Source organism: Amblyraja radiata, chromosome 46 (assembly GCF_010909765.2).
Source record: "Amblyraja radiata isolate CabotCenter1 chromosome 46, sAmbRad1.1.pri, whole genome shotgun sequence".
NCBI classification, from domain to species: Eukaryota; Metazoa; Chordata; class Chondrichthyes; order Rajiformes; family Rajidae; genus Amblyraja; species Amblyraja radiata.
The window spans coordinates 5,529,264-5,550,495 of NC_046001.1; the positions used below are offsets into that span (position 1 = coordinate 5,529,264).

The following is a 21,232-nucleotide window of genomic DNA, read 5'->3' on the forward strand; positions in this document are numbered from 1 at the left end:
TGTGTGTGTGTCAGTGTGTGTGTAACTGTGTTTGTGAATGTGTGTGTGTATGTGTGTGAGTGTGTGTGGGTCAGTGTGTGTGTGGGTCAGTGTGTGTGTGTGCCTGAGAGAGAAAGGGAGAGAGAGACAGAGAGAGACAGACAGACAGACACACACACACACACACACAAACGACACACACACGTACACACACACACACACACGACACACACGACACACACACACACACGACACACACACACACACACACAAACGACACACACACAAACGACACACACACACACACACGCACACACGCACACACGCACACACACGACACACACACACACGACACACACACACACGACACCGACACACACACACACGCACGCACGCACGCACGCACGCACGCACGCACGCACACACACACACACACACACACACACACACACACACACACACACACACACACACACACACACACACACACACACGCACGCACACGACAAACGCGACCGAACGGGGACATAGCCCAGACTGGCCGCTGGTTGGAACTACATGCAAGGCGACAGAAACAAACGGGCCGCGACGGGACAGGCAGCCAATTGGAGGAAGGTGCGGGGCGGGTAATGGCTGCATGGGCGAGAGGGACGGGGGAATGGGATGTGGACAATGGAACAAGTTGAAGACGAGGCATAGTGTACGTCAGTCAGAACAAAAAGTCCATTTTAATATATATCTCCAAGGCGCGAACTTCTTAGTTTTTGCAGTTGGTTAAAGGCAATCCTTTAGATTGTCGGCTTTGGCTGTTGGAGAGAATGCGACTACGTTTTGTTCCGTGATCCGCCATTTGGACAAGATTTGGACTGGCAGTCGTTGTCCCTGGTTGCCGATCAATGGCACCGTAAACCGTTCAGGAAGAAGTCTTTCCAGACCGCGCCGCACCAGTCCGTTCACCGGCTTCTCAAACGAGGGCTTTATTTTTTATTTTTTGTCCATCTTGGGTTTAAACCCGCATCTGCAGATCTATCCTCTACTTTACCTTTTAGCTCAGACATGTTCTGCGCGAACTCCCGCAGACTCTTTATCAGTTAGAAACTGTTACAATTTCTCGATGTCATTTACAAAATAAAAGGGCCCTGATTTATATGCGTTTTTTTCAGGTTAGGACCAATAGTGTACACAGCGCTGGAGTAACTCAGCTGGTCACACAGCATCTATGGGAGAAATGGATTGTCCGAAAAAGGGCCCCAAATGCGAAATGTCGCCTGTCCCTTCCCTCCACAGATGCTGCCTGACCCGCTGAGTTACTCCAGCACTCTGTGAAACGTCACCTATCCATGTTCTCCACAGATGCTGCCTGACCCGCTGAGTTACTCCAGCACTCTGTGAAACGTCACCTATCCATGTTCCCCACAGATGCTGCCTGACCCGCTGAGTTACTCCAGCACTCTGTGAAACGTCACCTACCCATGTTCCCCACAGATGCTGCCTGACCCGCTGAGTTACTCCAGCGCTCTGTGAAACGTCACCTATCCATGTTCTCCACAGATGCTGCCTGAACCGCTGAGTTACTCCAGCACTTTGTGTTTTGCTCAAGATTCCAGCACCTGCATTTCCTGGTAGCTCCAACAAGCAGCACCGGTCTCTGTGTAAAGTGGGAAACAATGAGGCCGGCTGGCGCACAGGAGGGTTTTGCAAGCATCAATGATAAAATAGTATTTACGCCCACACCCGATGTCAGCCTAGTGTCCAATACACTCTATGTACACACTGTCACTCTCTATGTATACGCTCCATGTATACACTCTCATGCCACAACACCCTCCCGGTGGCAATCCTTATGCCCCTGTCCCACTTAGGAAACCTGAACGGAAACCTCTGGAGACTTTGCGCCCCACCCAAGATTTCCGTGCGGTTCCCGGAGGTTGCAGGTGGTTGCCGGAGGTTGCAGGTAGTGGAAGCAGGTAGGGAGACTGACAAGAACCTCTGGGAACCTCCGGGAGCCGCACGGAAACCTTAGGTGGGGCGCAAAGTCTCCAGAGGTTTCCGTTCAGGATTCCTAAGTGGGACAGGGGCATTATATAACACAGTACAAGGGGGGGGGGGGGGGGGGGGGGGTCATGATTTGCACCAACTTGCCAAAACTGTCTAAAGGTTGTTGTCGGGTTTCCGAACGGTCCTTCCATAAGCCCAAGTACTGTCCGATTCACCTCTACCCCATCGCGGACATTGGACTCTGGCTAATGAAACCGATGTGTTACAATGCTGACAACTACATTCTGCAGATAGACACAAAACGCTGGAGTAACTCGGCGGGTCGGGCAGAATCTCCAAAGAGAAAATAGGTGACGTTTCGGGTCGAGACCCTTTTTCAGAACCACATCATGCACCCTCCCTGTATCTGCCCCTTCGCTCCACCTATGGCGCTAGTGTTTGAGTTGATCCTATTTATGTATGGGCCTATCTGATCTGATTGGATAGCATGCAGAACAAAACTTGTCATTGTACTTCGGCACACGTGACAATAATCAACTTCATAAACGGGCAAACTTTAGTTTGAACAACAAAAACGGCAAAGGCTTGGAGAAATCTTTGGCAGACGCTAGGCCGAAAGGAAAGGGACAATGGGGAGGAATAGGAGATGCATTTTCAGAAAATTACTTACTTGCTTACTGCCTATTCAGCCTCCTGGCATGCAGGGCAGCAAGGAATGTCCTCCACTCCTGTCTGTTCTGGGCTAGCTACTGGATACTACCCCAGGTAGTGGGGTAGTTGTTTTGGTTCTCCCTCTTTTCATTTTCCCTTCCGGTGTCCAGTGCAGGGCTATTCTTGGGATGTTGTCTGGTTCTCTTCATCCTAGCATCTGTCGATAGCCCTGGAAGTCCATCAGTCCCAGTAGTGTTGTTTCCTTCAGTTGCTGTTTCCGTAACATATGTGTTTTACGAGACAGGGTTGTTAGCCCTGTGCTCAACCTGCTACTTACAGGACCAGTGGGTCACTCTTCGTCTCGCCTCTACCCTTCCACCTGTCCAGCATGGGAGACCCTACACAGGAGACGAATCTCCCGCTGGCATAGCTCTAGGGGTCACTGAGACACACAAGCTCCCCGAACACGACAAGGTTCGCAATCCAACGGGGAGATTTTCAGAAACACGCGTGACTAGATATAGAGAGACACAAGGAACCGCAGATGCTGGAATCTTGAGCAAAACACAAAGTGCTGGAGGAACTCAGCAGGCCTTGGTCGGCATGGGCAAGTTGGGCCGAAGGGCCTGTGTCTATGACTCTATGAGTTCGGCTTGTACTCGCTCGAATTTAGAAGATTGAGGGGGGATCTTATAGAAACTTACAAAATTCTTAAGGGGTTGGACAGGCTAGATGCAGGAAGATTGTTCCCGATGTTGGGGAAGTCTAGAACAAGGGGTCACAGTTTAAGGATAAGGGGGAAGTCTTTTAGGACCGAGATGAGAAAAACATTTTTCACACAGAGAGTGGTGAATCTGTGGAATTCTCTGCCACAGAAGGTGGTTGAGGCCACAGTTCATTGGCTATATTTAAGAGGGAGTTAGATGTGGCCCTTGTGGCTAAAGGGGTCAGGGGGTATAGAGAGAAGGCAGGTACAGGATACTGAGTTGGATGATCAGCCATGATCATATTGAATGGCGGTGCAGGCTCGAAGGGCCGAATGGCCTACTCCTGCACCTATTTTCTATGTATCTATGTTTCTATGTATGAGATGCACAACACGTACTTTTAGCAACACGTGTCTGAAGAAGGGCCTGGACCCGAAACGTTACCAATTCCTTCTCTCCAGAGATGCTGTCTGACACGCTGGGTTACTCAAGCATTTTGTGTCTATAGGTATAATCCATACACGAGGCTGTATGCAGTCACACTGTTTGGCAATGCTGACCTTGTTATCTCTGTTCCTTCCCCTTTTCTCAGACATCAGGGAGACGGCCTTCGTTCACGCCATCACCTCGGCGGGAGTAGCGTACGCCGTGACCCAGGCGTGCAGCACGGGGGAGCTGCTTCAGTGTGGTTGTGAGAACGAGCTGGGCCGCCCCCCGCCGCCGCCGCCGCCGGCTCAGGCTCAGGCTCCCGGCTCGGGCAGGGATCCGAACCCTTGGCAATGGGGAGGATGCGGGGACGACGCGGAGTTCGGTTACGCCAAGTCCAGGCAGTTCATGGATGCCAGAAAGAGAAAAGGTCAAAGTGACATCAAATCCTTGATAGATCTACACAATAACGAGGCAGGCCGTCTGGTAGGTTCATGTCCAGTAATGTATCTGTTATCTTCTGCCTGTGTATACAATTAGATGCTTCTTTGCTCATTATTTAATTTGTGTGCGGGAATAATGTTCCTCCTTGTATAATGTATATAGGGTGTGAAGTTGTGAATAAGGAAGGTTGCTTCTCAGAGCGAACAACATTTTCCTTGATCTGCGTCCTCTTTGATTTCTCATTTTCACACCTAACCCTTCCATATCTCCCTTTCCCCTGACTCTCAGTCTGAGGAAGGGTCTCGACCTGAAACGTCACCCATTCCTTCTATCCAGAGATGCTGCCCGTCCCGCTGAGTTATTCCAGCATTTTTTGTGTCTGTGTTCTGCTGTTCAATATATAAAGCGAAACTCCGGTGCATTCTCGGCACCCTAGTCAGTGCGGTTCCAGGATTACTCGCCTGAAATATTTGAACTCTCTCTCGCTCTCCCTCCCTCCATGTGAGGTGTTTAAACCAATGAAGACACAAAGTGCTGGAGTAACTCAGCGGGTCAGGCAGCATCTCATAAGATCGTAAGTGACAGGGGAAGAATTAGGCCATTCGGCCCATCAAGTCTACTCTGCCATAACCATTCAATCATGGGCGATCTATCTCTCCCTCCTAACCCCATTCCCCTGCCTTCTCCCCATTACCCCTGACACCCGTACTAATCAAGAATTTATCTATATCTGCCTTAAAAATATTAATTGACTTGGCCTCCACAGCCGTCTGTGGCAAAGAATTCCACAGATTCACCACCCTCTGGCTGAAGAAATTCCTCCTCATCTCCTTCTTAAAGGAACTTCCTTTAATTTCGAAGCTGTGACCTCTAGTCCTGGACTCTCCTACTTGTGGAAACATCCTCTCCACATCCACTCTATCCATCTCTGGAGAAAAAATGATAGGTGACGTTTCGGACTGATTGCATTAAGGGGGAGAAAGGTGAGTGGGGGTGGGACAATGTCAGGCAAGTGAGAGGTGGGTACGGGTTTGCGGAGGTTGGTTGGCAGATGGGTGGGGAAAAAAGCTGGTGATGAAATGATGAAAAGTGGGAAATAAGGAGATAGGGATAGAAGGATTATAGGTGGAAAGGGATGGGGAGGGTGAGGTGGGGGAGATGTGAAAAGAGCAAGATGGATGTGCATCCAGGTGGGACACAGGAACGAGGTTTGAAAGGGAGTGAGGGATGTTGTTTGTTGGTTAGTTACTTAACATTGAAGAGTCTGAAGAAGTGCCCATCTAACTCCCTCTTGCTATATTTAAGAGGGAGTTAGATGTGGCCCTTGTGGCTAAAGGGATCAGGGGGTATGGAGAGAAGGCAGGTACAGGATACTGAGTTGGATGATCAGCCATGATTTAAATCTTTTTATTTGAATTTCACAGCAATTTGCATACATACAATGATAACAGACAGTGACAGTCAAGGCATAATTGTGCAACAGTATGTAAGCGACCCTCAAAGCCCTTACCCTTACCCACCTTCTACCCACCCGAATCAGGTCGGAACCAAACGGGGACAAACAACACTCACATACATACACATCCACACAAATATGGTAAGATAAACGAAACAAAAAGTACTAAAAAATAAATAAATAAAAAGGGGGTCACTAATAACAGTAAATAAGTAAGTAATTAAATAAATAAGTGTGTGGGGAGGGGGGGGGGGGGGGGTTAAGGGGAGAGCAGCTGCAGTAGAGCAGAACAATGGTGGAGAGCACTCAGTCCTCTTCCGAGTCCGGGGACAAGTTGAGAGAGTTAACAAGTTCCAAGAAAGGGTTCCATGTATCTAGGAATGTCTTGGTAGAGCCTTTGAGAGAGAACCTAAGTTTTTCAAGCTTTAAATTGTAAAGCACCTCCTTAATCCAGCGGGTGTGTGTCGGGGGACAGGTGAGCCTCCAGTTAAGCAAGATCAGTCTCCAGGCTAACAAGGTTGTAAAAGCTAGAACCCGTTTCACCGCAACAGAGAGGTTGGTGTTGGGAGGGGTACCGAAAATGGCTGACAGTGGGTTTGGAGGAATAGTCTGGCCGTAGGCTCTGCTTATCAAGTCGAAAGCACTCCTTCAAAAGGCTGCTAGCTTAGGGCAAGACCAAAACATATGGCTATGGTTGGCAGGAGATTGATTACATCTGTTGCAGGTGTCCCTAACAGCGGGGTAAATTCTAGATAATCTTGCGTTTGTGTAGTGGACTTTGTGAAGGACTTTGCATTGGATTAGGCCATGACGGGCACATATGGAGGAAGAATGGATCAAATCCAAGGCAGAGTCCCATTGCTGGTCTGTTAGTTTCGTATTCAGCTCACCCTCCCACGCAGCTTTTAATGAGGTATGAGGTTTCAATATAACCGACCCTAACAAGTTATACAAAACAGAGATGCATTTCTTCCGGTTGGGATCTAGAGCTAAGATGGTATCGGTCAGGGTTTCAGGGGGGCGATTTGGGAAATGGGGGAATGTCTTCTTCACAAAATCCCTAATCTGGAAAAAACGAAAAAGGTGGGAGTTTGGGAGGCTATAGTTGGACGAGAGCTCCGCAAAAGACGAAAAGATGCCATCCTTGTATAGGTTTTTGATACTACTGATACCGTTGCTATGCCAGGTTTTGAATGCGTGGTCTGTACTTGAAGGTTTAAAGATGTGGTTTTTAAGCAGTGGGGTCAAGATGGAAGGGCCTTGTAAACCAAAGTTTTTCCTGAGTTGACTCCATATCTTGAGCGAGAGGGACGCAATTGGGCCTGCACCCACAGATGTTATAGAAAGGGGGAGTTGGGAGCATAGGACAGACCGCAACGGGAGATGTGAACCCGCCTTTTCAATGTGTACCCAGGTCGGTAGGTGGTCGCAATCATCATTCATCCAATACAGGAGTTTTTGCAAGTTAGCTGCCCAATAGTATCGCCTAATGTCAGGAAGTGCCAAACCGCCGTCACTCTTAGGAGACTCCAGTATCGCCTTTCGGATTCTAGCCGGTTTGCTACCCCATAAAAATTTAGATATTGTCCTTTCTAATTTATCAAAAAAAGATTTAGTGATAAGTATAGGGACGTGCTGGAAAAGATACAGGAATTTGGGTATGACGACCATCTTGACCAGATTTATCCGGCCCACGAGGGATAGCGGTAAAACTGACCAGCGGTCAAAATCTCTTTCAGCTTTCTCAACCAGAGGCAGGAAGTTTGTGCGGAACATATCAGATAAGGGTGTTGTGATAAAGACGCCGAGGTAACGAAACCCGTCCTCTGCCCATTTGAATGAGGTTAAAGAGCGAGGGAGCTGCTTAGCCAATGAGTTAATCGGTAATCGCTCACTTTTTTGGTAGTTAAGTTTATAACCAGAATACGCGCCAAACCGTTCTAAAATATTCGTAATCACAGGGAGAGAGTTGACTGGGTTCGAGATGTACAGGAGCAGGTCATCCGCATACAATGAGACTTTATGAGTTGTGTCGAACCGTGTAATACCTTTAAAGCCCTTCTCTGAGCGTAACCAGACCGCCAAGGGTTCTATCGCTACAGCAAACAGAAGTGGTGATAACGGGCATGTCTGGTACCTCTCTGAAGGGGGAAGTGGGGCGACAGTGTGCCGTTTGTTTGTACTGAGGCCACCGGGGACGAGTATAATAGACTGACCCAAAGAGTAAAACTGTTACCGAGGCCAAACCTGTCCATCGCCTCATATAGGTACCTCCACTCGACCCTGTCGAAAGCTTTTTCGGCGTCGAGGGAGATCACTATCTCCGGAGTCTCACTACTCAGTGAATGGATGATGTTAAGGAGACGCCTAGTATTGTGGGAAGACTGTCGGCCTGGTATGAACCCTGTTTGGTCTAATGAGATAATAGAGGGCATCACTCGTTGAAGACGGAGCGCAAGGGCTTTAGAGAGGATTTTGAGGTCCACAGCCATGATCATATTGAATGGTGGTGCAGGCTCGAAGGGCCGAATGTCCTACTCCTGCACCTATTTTCTACGTTTCTATGTTTCTATGATCCTAAACATCACGCAAACTTTATCTGCAAAGATGCTGCCTGTCCCGCTGAGTTACTCCAGCACTTTGTATCTATCAATGTTCATACCGTTGGGTTGTAAGCTGCCCAAGTATAATATGAGATGCTGTTTCTCCAATTTGCGCCTGGCCTCACTCTGGCAATGGAGGCAGCCCAGGACAGAAAGGTCAGTGTGGGACTGGGAAGGGGAGTTAATATGGTTGGCAACTGGGATATCCAGTAGGCCTTGGTGGATTGAGCTCAAGTGTTCAGTGAAATGGTCGCCGATGTGCAGGAGATCACATTGGGAACAGTGGGTGCAGTAGATGAGGGTAGTGGAGGCTTGCTCACACCCATCGAAACCATTGACGTGTTAAGCAATAACACCCTTTTCATATTCAGATGTGGTTTCTGTTGTTAATGGAGTGGTAGGTAACGTGAAAGTTCTTGGTAGTGGTGGTACAGTTGTATCGCTATGGGGAGTGGTTCAGTTACTGGACTGGTGAATCAGAGGTAAAAGCAGATAATGTTGAAATAGCCGTCAGGTCAAGCATGATCCGTTGAGTGCGAAACAAGAGTTAGGATGATGGCGTTTGGTCAGAATGAGGTAAAAATGGACATAGTCATAGAATCATACAGTGGAAATAGGACCTTCGACACAACTATCCACTCCGACCAACATGCCCCATCTACACTAGTCCCACCCCGACCAACATGCCCCATCTACACTAGTCCCACCCCGACCAACATGCCCCATCTACACTAGTCCCACGCCGACCAACATGCCCCAGCTACACTAGTCCCACCCCGACCAACATGCCCCATCTACACTAGTCCCACCCCGACCAACGTGCCCCATCTACACTAGTCCCCCCCCGACCAACGTGCCCCATCTACACTAGTCCCACCCCGACCAACATGCCCCATCTACACTAGTCCCACCCCGACAAACATGCCCCATCTACACTAGTCCCACCCCGACCAACATGCCCCATCTACACTAGTCCCACCCCGACCAACATGCCCCATCTACACTAGTCCCACCCCGACCAACGTGGCCTATCTACACTAGTCCCACCCCGACCAACTTGCCCCATCTACACTAGTCCCACCCCGACCAACATGCCCCATCTACACTAGTCCCACCCCGACAAACATGCCCATCTACACTAGTCCCACCCCGACCAACATGCCCCATCTACACTAGTCCCACCCCGACCAACATGCCCCATCTACACTAGTCCCACCCCGACCAACATGCCCCATCTACACTAGTCCCACCCCGACCAACATGCCCCATCTACACTAGCCCCACCCCGACCAACATGCCCCATCTACACTAGTCCCACGCCGACCAACATGCCCCAGCTACACTAGTCCCACCCCGACCAACATGCCCCATCTACACTAGTCCCACCCCGACCAACATGCCCCATCTACACTAGTCCCACCCCGACCAACATGCCCCATCTACACTAGTCCCACCTGCCCACACTTGTCCAATATCCCTATAAACCTATCCTATCCATGTACCTGCCCAAATGTTTCTTAAATGTTACAACTGTTCCTGCCTCAACTGCCTCCTCCAGCAGCTTGTTCCATACACCCACCACCCTTTGTGTAATAAAGGTACCCCTCAGGTTCAATTCAATGCCACTTCAATTATACCATTTTATCACATGTACCTAGGTACAGTGAAATGCTTATTGATTCATTCTTCCCATTTATTTCAGACTTCCCACGTTTTCAGTTTTATTTCGCTTTTTAACCATGAATCCTGACATAATGAATTAACCGCATGAGTTCAAATATGGCAGCCGAGGACTTCAACTAATTAAATAATCTGGGTTTTAGTATTGGAACAAGTTTCAACCATAACGGCGACCAGGAGGCTCTGAGATGGTTGCTCAAGGGAAGACATTTGATAGGGTTTGCCCAGTTCGGCCTTCACCAGACTTGCAGCAATGTGACTGACTTTGAAGTAACGGCCCACATCATAGGAGTCAAACGCTTTGATGGAGTGAAGAGTGTTCTTAAATGAATGGCAATATGCCTGTTGTATTTCCCCCTCACTGGACCAGAGACCTTGCTTGTTATTTCTGGAGATCTCCACACTTACTCAATCCAAACCCAATTCTCAACATTGTTCTCTCCACCCCCCCCCCCCCCCCCCCCCCCCCCCCCCCCCCACCACAACTTTGTTCTATTCTTTGCCTTCAGTATGGATCTAATTCCCCCTCAAAGATTTCCCCCTTCTGCCTTAAATAGCCTCTGTGGAAAAAGATTCCATGTTGTGACTTATCTTATGTTTCCACTATCATTAATAATCTTAAATTAAATCTCCCAAACATATGACCCATCTCCCATTGTTTACCCTATCAGAAACCCCCACAATTTTGGAAGCATCCATTAACTGATCCCTCCTTGGAAGAAAATAGTCCCAGTAATGTTACAAAATAGTTTCTCATCTGACAGCATGACCTGTTCAATCCCCAAAGGTTTACGAGAATTGCAACATGTTTATCTGAAAGTACACTACAGTATATACAGTTGTATGCAATTTTATATAATCAGCCAGTTAGATATTCATATAAAACTGGATTTGCTAGTTGCACAAATAATACTGAGTGTACAATTTGAATTCTGAAAGCTTCACTTATTATTGATCGAAAGCACAATTTGTAACGTGCATGGAGCTTAGTCTACTACGAGGGAATTAATAGCATTGAAATAATCTGTCATTGTACGCAAAATAACAGCGCAGAGATAAAGAATTGGGAGAGATTCCAGTGGATTGTTCTGGTCCAAAACCAATTTAGATGTGAGATAAGCGGTTCCTTCCCACAGATGTTACTTCCCTGTATGAAAACCATGTCTTTTGATAAATGCACTTGTCAAGATGAAGGATTTTATTGTTATGGATTCCACATCTCCGCTTCCTCACCCCTGACCAGGTCAGCATTGTGCACGGAGAACGTTGCGATTTCTTGCAGGCAAACAACAAGGGTATAAAGATGGCTTCTGCAAGAAATCACAATGTTACCCATGCACACTAATGGCGGTTGGAGACCAGTTGAGAATCTCTAAATTAATTCCACTTCGAAACCCAGCTGCTCCACAAAATACTTTTTAATCCCTAGGCTACACTGTAGTGGAACACATTTTCCATTAGTAGAAAGGGAGTGTTGGAAAACATTGCAGTTTCAAGTTCTGGTTAATTTTGATCTTTCAAACTGAAATACATTTGTACAATCTCACTTAATGCAAAAAATCCTTGTGTTATTTTGACATGCTTCCCATGTCTAACCCATTAAAAAAAATAAAAATTAACAACAATTCTGTTCAAATATATTGACATGAACCCCGGTAGAAAATCATAAATTGTGAACTGATTGTGAATCGTACAAATACTTGGCGATCCCAGTATGTTCCAAAGAGGACGGGCCCTTAACCATAAGTCCATGCACAAGCCATGTGTATATAAATAGGATTTTATTTCAATGGGGAAGACAGATGAGTAACACATTACAGTTTCCAACAGAAAATGAGCAAAAGCTGGAGACTTGTGTCAGAAGGAACTGCAGATGCTGGCTTCAAACTGAAGATGAGACACAAAAAGCTGGAACAACTCAGACAGTATTTCTGGAGAAAAGGAATAGGTGATGTTTCAGGTCGAGACCTTGCCCCGAAACGTCACCTGATTATGTCCTCCAGAGATGCTGTCTGACCCGCTGAGTTACTCCAGCTTTTGTGTGTCTAAAAACTGGAGACTTTACAGGTCTGCTTATTTGAAACAGGCAGCAATAGAGAAACAGTCAAAATGTACATTGATCAATATTAACTTCCCAAAGAAAATGTTCTTGTGCTCATTTGCATAATTTGAACTAAAGGTCTGGTTTTCTTCTTAACATGGCATTAATGAGGATGTTGCCAAGATTTAAGGTTCTGAGCCATGGTGAGAGGTTAGTCAGGCTTGGACTCTACTTCTTGGAGCGCAGGAGGATGAGGAGTGATTTTATAGAGCTTTATACGATCATGAGGGGAATAGACAGGGTAGATGCACAGAGTATTTTACCCAGAGTTGGGGAATCAAGAATCAAGGGTGTTTGGTAGATGAAATGTACTGTCAGAGGAGATGTTGAGGCTGGTACAAGATGGGTCTCGACCCAAAACATCACCTATTTCCTTCACTCCATAGATGCTGCCTCACCTGCTGAGTTTCTCCAGCATTTTTATCTACCTTCGATTTTCCAGCATCTGCAGTTCCTTCTTAAAAATACATTTGGTCGGGTACATAGATAGGAAAGGTTTAGAGGCGTGTGGCCCAAACACAGGCAGGTGGGACTAGTGTAGATGGGGCATCTTGGTCGGCATGAACAAGTTGGGCTGAAGGGCCTGTTTCCATGTATGACTCTATGTATGGTTAAAAGACAAGGTTTTAGAATGAGATAAAATATATACAAATGTTTATTTGCTGTGAAGAGCATTTACTATTTGTTTTACCTGCAGAATCAAGAGAATCAGAGCATCAGACCAGTTAAAAAGACAATCTTTGATTATTTAATGTTTGTTCCACCAGTGCTAACACCAAACATATTTCGAGCAACAGTGATCCCAAGCATTCCTTGCGTATCATAAGTCTTTAATAATTATCACGCTATTCATATTCATTTTAATACTGATTTAAATCAAGTCTTGTATTTTAATTAAATATTCATTAAAAAGTGATTCCAGCTGCAAACAGCACTTTCCAAAATTATCAGCGAATAGTATCTGGATGTTAGCGTAAGAAATGACTCAGTTGCTATGGTGAAATTGGGGCAAATATATGGGATGGAACTGGCAGCAACTCATTTAATTTTGAAGATCAAAAACAAAATGTATAATTACAGAGTCCAAGAAAGAAAGAGAAGGCTACAATACTTGAAACTAATCTTTATGGAGTTGATATGAATCTCAGTCACAGAGATGAAAGCACAGGGATCCTAGTTATTCTACAAGTCGATTCCTTCTCAGATTTGAGACATTCCTAATCTGTTTTAGTCGAAAGGACAGAGGTGATGAGTGCTCTTGACTACACAATGTTAAGGATAAAGGGGAAATCCTTTAGGACCGAGATGAGAAAAACATTTTTCACACAGAGAGTGGTGAATCTGTGGAATTCTCTGCCACAGAAGGTAGTTGAGGCCACAGTTCATTGGCTATATTTAAGAGGGAGTTAGATGTGGCCCTTATGGCTAAAGGGATCAGGGGGTATGGAGAGAAGGCAGGTACAGGATACTGAGTTGGATGATCAGCTATGATCATATTGAATGGCGAATGGTGCAGGCTCGAAGGGCCGAATGGCCTACTCCTGCACCTATTTTCTATGTTTCTATGTTTCTATGTTAACTCAGCCCATTCATACTGCTGCACAATTGAAATATATCAGAGAATAAATATGTTTATTATTTCTTTCAAGCCAGAGGATGTGACAATTGGTTTCCAAAGATGTTCTATCATATGTGGGCAGGGAAGATGAGTCAAACTTGGAACTCATATTTTGCTTGGGCAGCTTACACCCCAGTGATAATATTGGCTCCAGAGCCAACAAGATCATGGGGGACCCCTTCCCCCCCAGCAACGGACTGTTCCAGCTGCTACGGTCAGGCAAACGCCTCCGTTGCCATGCTGTGAAGACGGAGAGGATGAGAAGGAGTTTCTTCCCAGAGGCCATTAGGACTGTAAACTCCTATCTCACTAACTCTACTGAACCACTCTACTGCTTTTTTTTAAAAATTGCTGTTTTTTTCCCTTTTTCCTTCCGCCCACAATATTTAATATGTAAAAGAATATGTGATTCTGTTCCATTCTGTTTGTAGTTTGTTTGGTTGTTTGTTTGTTTGTCTTTTTGCACAAAGTCCGCGAGCATTGCCACTTTGCATTTCACTGCTCATCTCGTATGTGTATGTGACGAATAAACTTGACTTGACTATGAATATTGACTTCTCTAACCTCAAGAAACCCTTGCTTTCCCTCTCTCTCCATCCCTCCCCATCCTAGTTCTCCAACCAGTCTGACTGTCTTCCTGATTACATTCTATCTTTGTATACTTCATTGTCATCTTCCACCTTCTACACTTTCCTTGACCTTTGTCCCCTTTGATCTATCATTTTCACACTTCCATATCCCTGTGTCTCTCTCACCCCTGACTCTCAGTCGGAAGAAGGGTCTCGACCCGAAACGTCACCCATTCCTTCTATCCAGAGATGCTGCCTATCCCGCTGAGTTACTCCAGCATTTTGTGTCTATCTTAATTAGAAATTAGTTAGCTTGTGTTAGTTAATTCCAATGGAGATCTGTTGGTGCAAATTTTCCCATTAAATGTACCTTTCTATGCTCTGGCCAGGGAACATTTAACAACATCATGAAAGACTAGAATAAAGTGCCCGACTGTGTACCAGATCTTGTATGAGCAGAACAATCATCTCATTAATTAGGCTTCTTCCTAAGTAACATTCCTAAGTAAAATTCTTAAGGGGTTGGACAGGCTAGATAGATGCAGGAAGATTGTTCCCGATGTTGGGGAAGTCCAGGACAAGGGGTCAAAGTTTAAGGATAAAGGGGAAATCCTTTAGGACCGAGATGAGAAAAACATTTTTCCCACAGAGAGTGGTGAATCTGTGGAATTCTCTGCCACATAAGGTAGTTGAGGCCAGTTCATTGGCTATATTTAAGAGGGAGTTAGATGTGGCCCTTGTGGCTAAAGGGATCAGGGGGTATGGAGAGAAGGCAGGGATGGGATACTGAGTTGGATGATCAGCCATGATCATATTGAATGGCGGTGCAGGCTCGAAGGGCCGAATGGCCTCCTCCTGCACCTATTTTCTATGTTTCTATGTTTCTAACATTCAGCATGAACCAATCGCACCATAATCTTATTTTGGCCTTTCAAATCCAGTGTTTAAATTTGTACAATGATGCACACTGCACGTGGCACTTCTAACTTCTGCTATGTAGTATTTCCAAATTAATTTTTCGGGCTACCTAGAAACATTTCGAATTGCCAAAGCACTCTAAAGAAAGAGAACAAGGAAGAAGAAAAAATGAGTTGAGCAAAGCAAGAAGCGAGTAGTCTAGTAGTTATTCTCAAGAGTATTCAACTTGATATGTCCACGTGCCATTGTCTTATTTTCCTGGAACATTCAGCAATTTGTTATGAGGTGAGTCAATACCTCTACTGCAATGGCAAGCCAGTGTAGGTCTCAGGATAACATAATTTGTACATGTGAAGTTATAAACTAAGTAAACGTATTGGTATTGAACAGGAGGAGTTTGATATAGATTCCATTTTATGAGTTCTGATGACAGTCGTTTTTTTAGATAATTCGATAATTAGAATCTCTGAACTTGAGAGTGGTCCTGACCTACCATTTACCTCATTGGAGACCCTCAGACTATCTTTAATCGGACTTTATCTTGCATTAAGCTTTAGTCCCTTTACCCTGTACTTGTACACTGTGGTCAACTTGATTGTAATCATGTATAGTCTTTCCGCTGACTGGATAGCACGTAACAAAAATGCCTTTCATTGTACCTTGGTACACGTGACAATAAACTAAACTGGATTTCACATTTCAATGGGGACCTGTGGAACAATTATCAATGTGATTAGCTAAAGTTACAGTAAAAAGGAATCCTTCACAAGTAGCTTAAAGTTGTGTTTTTCAAACGTTAAATTTGCAACTTAATGTGTGCTTTTACATACATAGTATTCTGATGCTGTACATATAAGTTAGCGAAAGATGCCTTGAATATCTACATCATGCTTAATAGTTAATCTGCTTACCCATTCAAATCCTTTTGAAATGTTTTAATTAAGTAAATATTTAATGAAGCAAAATCCAATTACAGCTACAGTAGATGGAAACAATCTCATTGCAAAATGCATAACTGAACAGATTCGGAACAATTGAGGGATAGATTGGAGTTACTGATGGGCCCAGTATGTAGATTGGGACACAGAAACTTCATTGTTTCAGGTCAGTGCCCATGTCTGCAGAAAGAGCCAACAGGGAGAATTTATTATTCCCTAGATTACTAAATACAGGTAAAGTAATTTGATATAAATATTTGCAGTGTTGGACTTTAAAAAGAGCCGATTCGTTGCAATCTGCTGATTATCCACAGCAATCTTTTGCTGTCAAATGTGAGTGTGTGGTTGTTAAGGTAGTCGGCTCATGTGGGGGTAAGAATTCCTGTGGGCACAATGTGGAACAACATTCTAGCTGTGGTAGTGAAGATTTCCTTTGTTTGGAACTCCAAGTGAAATTTTAAATATATATCTGGAGCACATTATTTAAGAACACAAACACATTTTTGGAACATTTTATAAAATTGTTCTATGAGGCCACAATGTTTAAATGCATCCAAATAACATTCTTCCAAGTGCATTTTTACCCATGCAAGCAGTTTCTTAAAACCTTAACACTGTTTTAGAACATGTTTCCCAGTACAATAAATGTATTATTTTTCAACATTTAAACAAGTCCACTTTAGAACATTCAAACACAATCTTTTTGACCACATTCTTTTCCGACACAAATTATTTTAGAACCTATTTTTGAAAATTCTTTAAATGTGTGGGAAGGAACTACAGATGCTGGTTTAAACCGAAGATAGACACAAAAAGCTGGAGTCACTCAGCGGGACAGGCAGCATTTCTGGAGAGTAGGAATGGGTGACATTTCGGGTCTGAGGAAGGGTCTCGACTCGAAACGTCACCCATTCCTTCTCTCCGGAGATGTTGCCTGTCCCGTTGAGTTACTCCAGCATTTTGTCTCTAACATTCTTTAAATATTCTTCAAGCACATGTCATTCGCAGACACAACAGTGGATCGTATTCTAGTCGGGCATCATAAAGCACTTCGCAGGGATAGAACTACCTTGGTCAGCTTAGGCAAAGTAGGCCAAAGAATATGTCTACATTGCTCTACTGTGGAAGCATCACTGTATTTTCAACAGTCATTGATGAGTGGTGAACCATTTAGTGCAGATAACTCAGCGTTGCCCCTCTCATCTTAAACCTGTAACCTCTAATTCTAGACTCCTCTGCCTTGGGGGAAAAATGAAGATTCTGACTATCTATCTTACCTATGCCTTTCATAATGTTGTGAGCCTCTATAAAGTCATCCCTCAACCTCCTACAGTATGTCCCATTGAGTATAAATCCATTCATCCAATGTTTCCTTATTACTACAGCCTTCCATTCTGGACACCATCCTGGTGAGTCTCTTCTGCACTCTCTCTATTTGGATTGCTACCTCATGGTTCCAATAGTGTGGCAGCCAAAACTGTACACAATATTCATAGAAACATAGAAACATAGACAATAGGTGCAGGAGTAGGCCATTCGGCCCTTCGAGCCTGCACCGCCATTCAATATGATCATGGCTGATCATCCAACTCAGTATTGTGTACCTGCCTTCTCTCCATGCCCCCTGATCCCTTTAGCCACAAGAGCCACATCTAACTCCCTCTTAAATATAGCCAATGAACTGGCCTCAACTACCTTCTGTGGCAGAGAATTCCACAGATTCACCACTCTCTGTGTGAAAAAGAAAATTCTCATCTCGGTCCTAAAAGACTTCCCCCTTATCCTCAAACTGTGACCCCTTGTCCTGGACTTCCCCGACATCGGGAACAATCTTCCTGCATCTAGCCTTTCTAACCCCTTAAGAATGTTTTAAGAAGGGTTTCGGCCCAAAACGTTGCCTATTTCCTTCGCTCCATAGATGCTGCTGCACCCGCTGAGTTTCTCCAGCATTTTTGTGTACCCTTAAGAATGTTGTAAGTTTCTATCAGATCCCCCCTCAAACTTCTAAATTCTAGCAAGTACAAGCCTAGTCTATCCAGTCTTTCTTCATATGAAAGTCCTGACATCCCAGGAATCAGTCTGGTGAACCACAGATTCACCACTCTCTGTGTAAAAAATGATTTTCAAGTGTGTTCTAACAAAAAAAAATTCTACTCCCACTGAGGACTACACTTATTTGTCATTTCATAAGAAACTGACTAATTCAATGCATTCGAAGCATGCAATTGCTATTAGGCTTTATCCTTCATATATTATTACAATTATGACATTACAATCATATATTATTACAATTATGACAATAAAGGTATTCAATTCAATTCAATTCAATTCAATTCAATTACCATGCAGAAGGAGGCCATAAAATATTTGCTAGTTCTTATGAAACTTCCACCAATCCCTTGCCCTCACCACCCCCTCCTCCCCATTTATCTCCCTGTAATCAATTCTCTCACACACATGCACACCAACTGCCTGTGTATCTCCTGCCTGCACTAATGTGTATAGCCCCTGTCCCACTTAGGAAACCTGAACAGAAACCTCTGGAGACTTTGCGCCCCACCCAAGGTTTCCGTGCGGTTCTCGGAGGTTGCAGGTGGTTTCCGGAGGTTGCAGGTAGTGGAAGCAGGTAGGGAGACTGACAAAAACCTCCGGGAACCTCACGGAAACCTTGGGTGGGGCGCAAAGTCTCCAGAGGTTTCCGTTCAGGTTTCCTAAGTGGGACAGAGGCAATATATATAACTCAGCGGGACAGGCAGCATCGCTGGAGAGAAGGAATGGGTGACGTTTCGGGTAGAGACCCTTCCTCAGTGTGAAACGTCACCCATTACTTCTCTCCAGAGATGCTGCCTGTCCCGCTGAGTTTCCTAAATGGGACAGGGGCAGCCACATCAGGCAATTCCCGATCTGTTTACTGATTCACCAGACCCAGTTCGTGCACGGGTTAAATTGCTTCGTCAGTCCAACGCTGTTGTTTATATGAATCTCAGTTACAGTAAACATAGACTTGCAATTGTGAAGCGGCTTTCAGGACATCTGGAAACAGTTTGAAATCCGATGTAGATTACCATGTAACATACATTGGAATGAATGAACAGCCACTCTAGAGACATTGGGAGCGCAAAGATGAAGGCGGCACGACAGGGCAATACCGAGCAAGTGGCTCACGGTGTGACATCGAGGCACCATTCACCATCTCAGGCGAATGTGCAAAATATCCCATGGCGCTGTGTTTTTAAGAAGGAACTGCAGATGCTGGAAAATCGAAGGTGGACAAAAATGCTGGAGAAACTCAGCGGGACAGGCAGCATCTCCGGAGAAATGTAATGGGTGGCGTTTCGTCCTCGTTCAGACGTCTCGACCTGAAACGTCACCCATTCCTTCTCTCCAGAGATGCTGCCTGTCCCGCTGAGTTACTCCAGCGCTCTGTATCTCTAAAATGGTACATTTTTAGCTGAGGGGCAGGTGCCAAGGTACCAGACAATCAGTAATTATTATAGAATCTTATAGAAACTTACAAAATTCTTAAGGGTTGGACAGGCTAGATGCAGGAAGATTGTTCCCGATGTTGAGGAAGTCCAGAACAAGGAGTCACAGTTTAAGGATAAGGGGGAAGTCTTTTAGGACTGAGATGAGAAAAACATTTTTTACACAGAGAGTGGTGAATCTGTGGAATTCTCTGCCACAGAAGGTAGTTGAGGCCGGTTCATTGGCTATATTTAAGAGGGAGTTAGATGTGGCCCTTGTGGCCAAATGGATCAGGGGGTATGGAGAGAAGGCAGGTACAGGATACTGAGTTGGATGATCAGCCATGATCATATTGATTGGCGGTGCAAGTTCGAAGGGCCGAATGGCCTACTCCTGCACCTAATTTCTATGTTTCTATGTAAAATAGTCACAAAATGCTGGAGTAACTCAGCGGGACGGGCAGCATCTCTGGAGAGAATGAATGGGTGACGTTTCGGGTCGAGACTCTTCTTCAGACTCCGGTTTCGGGTCGAGGCTCTTCTTCAGACAGTCCGAGGATAGTCCGAGGCCCCCAACGAGGTAGATAGTAGTTCACATCTGCACAGTACAACATCTGCAGTTGTTTGTGTCTCTGTATTGAGGGATGTCGTTTCAAGTTGAACTTACCTCTATACCTACACTTTCCTCCTTCATTGCAGATGATTGAGAACTACATGCGGACTGAATGCAAGTGCCACGGGTTGTCCGGCTCATGTTCACTCAAAACCTGCTGGGAGAAGATGCCCCACTTTCGAGAGGTGGGTGACCGACTCTTCGAGCGTTTCAACGGGGCTTTCAAGGTGATGGGCGGTAACGACGGGAAGACGCTGATACCGGTGGGACACAACATCAAACAGCCCGACAAACAGGACCTGGTTTACTCTGCCGAGTCCCCCGATTTCTGCCTGCCCAACAGACGCGTGGGCGCTCCGGGAACAAGGGGCCGAGTGTGCAATGGGACAGCGCTGGACGTGAGCGGCTGCGATCTGCTCTGTTGCGGCCGGGGTCACCAGAAAGAGACCGTGAGCTTTCAGGAGAACTGCAAGTGCCGGTTCCACTGGTGTTGCGTTGTCCAGTGCAAGCAATGTACTGTCAGAAAGGAGCTCAGCGTCTGCGCTTAGCTAAAAGATAGCGCTCCAAGGACACGATCACATGTTACCTGACAAACTGAAGAAATATTAACCAAAGATAACATTTTGGATTGGAGAATGTTTGCAACTTGGCGGGATATTCATTGCAAGTGAGACTCGTCCCACCTCGACTGGAGAGAGAAATACTTGTCGCCTCCGTCTGCGCTTGGAGCCTGACTATAGGTCAACATAGAAACATGGAAAATAGATGCAGGAGTAGGCCATTCGGCCCTTCGAGCCTGCACCGCCATTCAATATGATCACGGCTGATCATCCAACTCAGTATCCTGTACCTGCCTTCTCTCCATGCCCCCTGATCCATTTAGCCACAAGGGCCACATCTAACTCCCTCTTAAATATAGCCAATGAACTGTGGCCTCAACTATCTTCTGTGGCAGAGAATTCCACAGATTCACCACTCTCTGTGTGAAAAATGATTTTCTCATCTCGGTCCTAAAAGACCTCCCTCTTATCCTTAAACTGTGACCCCTTGTTCTGGACTTCCCCAAC

The 21,232-nt window shown here is 45.5% G+C and overlaps 1 protein-coding gene across 1 annotated transcript in view; it reads left to right on the forward strand.

The window, feature by feature from the left end:
• Positions 1-20,951, forward strand: part of wnt6 (Wnt family member 6) — a 23,864-nt gene extending 2,913 nt beyond the window's left edge. The window contains exons 2-3 of the mRNA XM_033015561.1: positions 3,928-4,247; positions 20,252-20,951. Of these exons, the coding sequence (XP_032871452.1) occupies positions 3,928-4,247; positions 20,252-20,713 (782 nt within the window). The 3' untranslated portion in view covers positions 20,714-20,951. The remainder of the gene's footprint in view (positions 1-3,927; positions 4,248-20,251) is intronic.
• Positions 20,952-21,232: the final 281 nt, after the last annotated feature.